The sequence below is a fragment of the Stenella coeruleoalba genome (assembly GCF_951394435.1).
Source record: "Stenella coeruleoalba genome assembly, chromosome: 7".
In the NCBI taxonomy this organism is placed as follows: Eukaryota; Metazoa; Chordata; class Mammalia; order Artiodactyla; family Delphinidae; genus Stenella; species Stenella coeruleoalba.
The window spans coordinates 92626995-92633891 of NC_137153.1; the positions used below are offsets into that span (position 1 = coordinate 92626995).

The 6897-nt window shown below is 44.4% G+C and overlaps 1 protein-coding gene across 1 annotated transcript in view; it reads right to left on the reverse strand.

Annotated features, from left to right (window-relative positions):
* The window catches only part of GRIN3A (glutamate ionotropic receptor NMDA type subunit 3A), a gene marked incomplete at both ends in the record, with an annotated part of 149437 nt that extends 143367 nt beyond the window's left edge, over window positions 1-6070 (reverse strand). The window contains one exon of the mRNA XM_079926617.1: window positions 5372-6070. Coding sequence (XP_079782743.1) covers window positions 5372-6070 — 699 coding nt within the window. The remainder of the gene's footprint in view (window positions 1-5371) is intronic.
* Between the last annotated feature and the right edge of the window lie 827 nt (window positions 6071-6897).

Below are 6897 nucleotides of genomic sequence, written 5' to 3' on the forward strand. Positions count from 1 at the left end.
CAATACCAGCCCAGGTAAGTAGGATCAACCGACTCCCTCAGTACAGGAGAAACAGTCTCCCCTGAAAGTGTCTGACTCCTTCACAGTCAGGAGATCTGAAAGTCTAGCTGAGGTGTTAGGTTGAGGGAAGGTGGCTGGCTTACTCCTTGTTTACCTTTTCCCCATTGCTCTCTTCTCCCACCTTCCCATACAGGAAAGATCTGAGAAAGAAATGAGTGGCTTAAAGATTGCCATTAGTTTGTTTTTCATGCATTTACTCAGAAAGCAATGTGGCAGACGCTGAGATGTTCTTTCTTCCTTCTTGCCTAGTTTTAGAGATTCTGCATCCCATTTCCAGTGCTGTGCTGTTTCTCTACTCTTTTGTGTATGTGAATGGGAGTAGCTAGAGTAGGCAGGAGAAAAGACAATGAGATTCTCATCTCTGCATTTAGTGGTGCCACTAAAGTGTACAATGCCTTGTTATGAGAGCTCCACGTATTTGCCTAGGGCAATGATACTCAAAGTAGCTGGTTTGCAAACCATTGTCTATCCAAGATGAGATAAGGAGCTTGTGCCAGTATGAACCAAATATGAACCAACGCACTGCCTTCTTCATTAAGAAAGACTTGCCAAGAAAATAATGTCAGATGAGCCGAACAGTGGGCTTAGTGGTATGGTAGGCGGAGTTGGGGTAGAGAGGTTAGACTGTGTGTCCATTGTCTCATGAGGAATTTACTATAATTTCTCCTATAGGAGAAATGAGAGAGACCAACATTTCTGAAAAACCTTGGGCATCTTATTGAAGCTTCTATGGCAATACCTAAGGCTCTAGAAACTGCATTGATGATGTGCATTTATAAAGATTTGCTATTGGTATAGAGACAGTACCTATGGCATGTCTTCTAATCCTAGGCAAGGGTGCAAGCTAGTTAGGAACATAGTTCTTTTCGCAGGTGGGTGCTAAACCCACTTACTTTTTTTTTCAGAGAAATAAAATGAGGGAGTGGGTAGAGAGTAAGGTGGAAGATGAAGACATGTTACACTGTGAATCACATTCTATTTTGATTAGTAGCAACTAATGGAGAATTAGTGGTGAATTAGGACTAGAATGATTCTTATCAGATCAAAACCGACACCTCTCTACTGGTTATTTAGCCAACACTATAAATTTTTCCAAAGTACTTCACTTTCTTATTTGATTCACACAATAACTCTGTCAGATTGGTAAAGTAACCTTCTTTTGATTGACAAGCCTAGATGCTCACAGATAGAGTCACTAAGATTCCATGGCCAGTAAGAGGCAGAGGTACACTGAGTCTTTTTTTGAGTACTGTTTAATATACCTTCCATTATGTCATGCTCGTTTAACCAACATGACTGGAATGTGACTGGAGGTATTCATGAAATAAAATCTAGTGGCACAAAATCCAAGGTGATTTCTGCCACACCAGAAGATGAAACATTAAGGAATTAGACACCAAAATTGGTTTTCAGTTGATTCAGTCATAAGTTAACTCCAAGATGTAATAGCCAAGGAGATCAAGACCCAAGATTCTCTATGACTATTCTATGGCAGGCGCAAAGAAAAGGGGTGAGACAGATTAATTGCCCAATGAATGGTGTGTGCCAGTCTCTTCTGCTCTATTTATCTAGAAAAATAAGTAAGCATTGTAAACAAAATTCCCAGAATAGAAATTCCAAATTAATCCCAGGTCTCTGTTTTTCAAGAGGAACGTGTAAAAGATCACTGCTAAGAAAAGTTTTGCATCACTTGACATTTAATTTGAAATTATTTATCTTCAAGTCAGCAACAATTAGGTGCTACTATCAGCCATTCATCATGAATTGCAGAATACATTTCCCCCAGAGGAGAAAGAACAGTGCCTTGAATAGAGAAAGTCAAGGAAAACCACCACAGTTGAGATCAGATGTTTTAAAAATAAATGTCCTTTACTTGTCCCCTCATGAGGCACGTAAGTTATATTGTGATATCACTGCTTTGTCCCTTGTACCTTACAAAAGTGGCACCATGCCAGCAAAATTCTAATAAACAGAATTCAGTACTTAGCCCTGTATTATAAAAATGGACCATCCAAAACACTTATATTTCCATGGGAAAAAACATATGCTAATTAGTTAGCATATATGGCTCGTGAGACAGGCACATGGTACATTCAACAAGAGAAGAAAATAGTAGTGTGGTCACCTTTTAATTGCGTGGGTTTGAATCTAAGCCAATTATAATACTCCATTAACTCTGCCTAATGAAACCAATATGGAATTAACATGAGATACACATTTTAGAAAGAAATGTGTATCTGTCACTACCTCAGTAGGTAAATTTGAGGCATTAACTTTGGAGAAACAATACAAACTCTCAGAAGAAAAAGTAGCAGGGGAGTGAAGAGAAAGAAAGAACTGGAGGAGCTGAATGTTACTTAAATGTAAATGTTAACTGCATCCATGTGCAGATCATTATTTGAAGGTCATGGGAACAGAATTTAGTTGGCCTCAAGTGGAGGTTTGGGTGTGATAAAGTCAGAATTTTTGGGGTAGAAGCATCTTTGACTCTATCCTATATGTAATGTTGTATTAAGCTTTTATTATGTAGTGATAATACACGTACGGTTTCCAAAAGTGGGTAGCTAACTATCTAATTTTAATGGATTTCCCTGATTGAAGGAAGTTGGTTCCTTCCAAGCTGATGAACCTATGTGTTTATGATTCAAATAAATAGTATACTGAAATAAAACGACTATGCTACTCTCAGGGGTTTGATCATATCAGTGGTATCTCTTTCCATTCAGGAGTTGTGGCAGGATGCTATCAAAACCATTATTTACTAATTAAAGGTTTCATATGAAAGAAATCAGTAGCCCAAAAGAAAGTGGGAGAAAACATTGTGGCTGCTCCTGCTCTAAAAGCACTTTTGATTTGTCTGATTGTGTGGACAAGTCCCCTCTCTTCTAGAATCCTTTAATCATGCACTGGCACAGTCAACAAATTAGGTCACTGGGCATAGATTCTAATAAGGACAGTGGCTAAATTAAGTCAATTTGATTTAATGTGTAAAATGACTTCATCATTCTTTTATATTTAGAAAGTTTAAAAAAAATCACATCATTGTATTAGAGAAAGGTCCACTTTTCAGAAGCCAGGGGAAGATCAGTTATTATTTTTGCTGAAAGCAGATGGTGGTCATATCCTAAGATTACATGTTATAGTGACTTGACATTGAGCTGGACATTTTAAATATAGAACATTATAGAATGACATTTAAATTATATACCAAAAGTAAGACAGGTTAGATATGTTTGAATTTAAAATACAAAGATAAATGAAAGAAAATGTCCTCAGTTGGCCAAACTAGATCTGAGTTAATAAAATAATCCCTCCAAGATGTGTCTCATGAAAGTAACAATGACAACAGTGATTTAAAATACACTTCTGAATTGAAATACAGAAGTAAATGTGCTTGACATAGTATTTATTTTATTGTCAGCTTGCAAGGGTTGTCCCTGGAGGACTCTTCGTCCTTCAGTGGTCCTAAAGCTTTGAAATTTACTTATTCTAGATGCTTCTTCACAGTTTCTCTGGTCTCCAAGTTGTAGTGTGCTGTATACTACAAAAATTCATCATGGAGCACAGACAATTTCACTTCTAACTAAGGAACACTAATTTTGGGGAAAATTCTTGCTATTTAAGACTCTTGCCAAACAATCTACAAATGGAAAGGAGTCTGGAGAATGTGAACACTATTGGCATGTATGAAGTATTAGGTAATAAAGAAGCAATGATGAGAAGCAAGTGATGCTGACTCTTGCATTTGTTAGATCTTATTCTGCATATCTATTAATAATGATACACCCTATGGATGCAATTTCATGTTTATAACACTGGGCATTGGCAGCGTTGTGCACCTGTGTTTTCCATGCCTTCCCATCTGCTGCCTACAGTCATTCAGATTCAGGTGACGGAAATATTTCAGATAAAAGTTAATTAGCCTGCACTCTGCAGATCAAATCTCTACAGTTCAGCATTAAATAGAAATCTTCTGGGCAACTGCTGAAAGTGGCCTGAGGCTGCCCTTCCTAAAATTAAAAATGTAAGATTCATTTTTCTAGAAAAGAAACCTTTAGTACTCTGTTTATATTTTACACATAGATTTGATCAAATTTTTCACATATATTCGCTCTTACTCATTTTATATTTTTATCTCTGTATATATATCGAAAGTGGAAGAGAGATTAGAAATATTTTTTTCCAGCTACAGTGACAGAATGAAAATGATATAGAGTTAGAAATTCTCCCGAGTCTGGACTCTATTATTAGTACACCAACCAATGTTGATCAAGCCCCAGAACTTTCCTCAGTTTCTCAGTTTTTAAAATGGGACCAACACCAACTACCTATTTGTTTCATAAATACTTTGTGCAAGACTCAATCATGCTTGATATTTTATTAAAAAATAATGCACAAAATGCAGAAAACTCCTATTGCTAAAAGGACCCCACTTTCTCTGTAAATATTTATCTTATTAATTGTCAACAGTTAAGTTCTCAAGTAGCTTCCTTTATTGAAACTATATATATATATATTGTTAACCCATAGGAAACTAAATCATTATAGTCTTCTTTACTTCTAGATAATTGGAGCAGAAATGGGCTGAACACAACTAAATATAGCCAGTCTTTGAACCCATATCACACAGAGAGAGAGTAGGGACAAAGAAACAATCCCAAATGAGTCCTCCCGTCCATTTTTACGGTATCAGATAATATTTCTAATGCCTTTCAATACCCAAGACTAATTAACCACTCTACCTATTGTTTCTGTACTAATTGCAGATTTCCTGTTTACTCAAAGGAATTCAGAGGGAGGTGTTTTCTTCTTTACACCGTCGCCTAAAGCTCAGGGACATCGTCTAAAGAAGTCGGAAGGGGCAGGTGCTCTTTCCGACAGGTGCTTTTAGAGTTCCTCAGGGGAGTGAAAGACTCTGGCAGTCTGGGATCTTCTATGTCCATTCCCCGCGCTAGTCATTAGAACTGCGACTTCTATTCAATACTTCCATAGGGTATCCACTATGTTTCTCCCAACTGGTCAAAACGTGAAGATTTTTTCGCATATTCTCCCACTTCCTTACTTCCATCTGCTACTCTACCTCTCATTTTATTTCCATCTGCGCTTTAAGATGTTTTATTTTACTTCTACTGAGACCCTTCTACCTGTAAGCTACGGATATGGTCCGATCCTTAAACAATATCAAAGTTGCAAAGCCCCACGACCCTCAGGTCTTCATCCGCGTTCTCTTCCTCCGCCCACCCTCCGCCCCCGCTACCATCCCGGCCCCCAGCGGTGCCCATCTCCACTCCACGCCCCAGACTCCTCTCACCTGACTCTCCCGCGGAAACTCGTGGCGCACGATGCTGATAACTGGAATGTGCAGGACGGAGCTGACCAAGTCGAGCTCCATCATCTCGCCCAGGCCCTGGGGGAAGGCGAGCAGCGCCGATACCCCTTGCACCACCACGGTGTGACACACGCTCTGCAGAAAGGAGAAAGGGTCACTGCTCCACGGCGAGCTAGGGGAGGAGAAGGGCAAGAGCGGCAGATCGCCCAGGCCCGCCTCGATGGCCATCACTACTTCCAAAGACAGGTTGTAGGGCAGCAGCCCTTCCACTCGGTTCAGGTTGTCCACGGCGAAGAGGAGGGCATCCCGAGGCCACAGGGTCTCGGCCCGGTCGCCCTCCCCGGGCTTCCGTGCGCCCGGCGGCCCCCGGCCATACAGGGCGCTCCCCAACCAGCGTGCACCCGGCGAGGGCGCCGGGGGCCGCCAAGTACCTGGCTCAGGTTCATCTCGCTGGGCGCCTGTCCGGCTGCCGTCCGGGGCGCGGCTGGCCGTGCGGGGGGCCGTGGTCCAGGGCTGCAAGTGCACCGCGCCCACCCTCACCGCGTGTCCGATGCGCTTGAGGATCTGGCAGGGTTGCGGGTGCGAGGAGGAGCCGGGCACCCCGGCCAGCACCAGTGCGCAGGGCGGCGGCAGCAGCAGACAGACCCTGCTCAGCAGCCACCACAAACTCAATCTCCTCATTACTGAGACCCGCAGGGAGAAAGCGCGCCCCCTCCTGACCCCGGCTCTCCCCCGGGCAGCCTCCGCCTAAGGTCCCCGCCCCCAGGTTCCGCTGGCAGCTCACTCCGCGCGGCGAAGCTGTCCCAGGAGCTGAAGCGGACTCCGGGCCATCCAAGTTGGAACCTAGCGCGCCCTAGGCAGTCTCGGGACCTGCTCCCAAGTCCCTCCGCCTCTCATCCTCTGCCCGCCCGGTCCCTGCGCTGAGCGGGGCGGGCGGCGCTGGTCACCCGCGGCTTGGGTGCTTGTTCCCCGCCCGCCCCATCCGCAGGGCGGCTTGGGCACTGCGTCCGGCCCCGCGGGGAAGCAGGACTGAGAAGCGGCTGGGATTCCTAGGGGGCAACGGTGACCGAGGAGGCAAGGTTCTCACTCGGATTCTTTTCTCGCCCAGGCGAGACACACTTATTTCTTTGGGGTCGCGCAGGAGAAGGCGTTCACGCCCGGGGTGCGGAAAAGCAGCCAAATCCTCCTTGCTCCACCGTCGGCCACCCTCTCGCGGGCTCTCCCAGCGCTGGCTTCATTTTTCTTCTTCCCTCGCTACTTCCTCTCTTCATTTCTTTCGTCCTCTTTCCGCCCAGTCGCCGCCGCCGCTGGCTTCCTCAGAGGAGCGACGCGACTGGCCAGCAAAGGGTGGTTCTGCTGGGAGCGCAAAGTTCTCCCCGCCTCAGCCGGCGCCTCTCTGCTGCTGAGCCCTAGCGCCAGCCTGTCGCTTGGCTGTGCTAGACACCCACTGTTGGTGAGATTCCCGGGTGGCGCTTCCCGCGCCCCTGGCAAGTTCTCTCCCCTCCAAG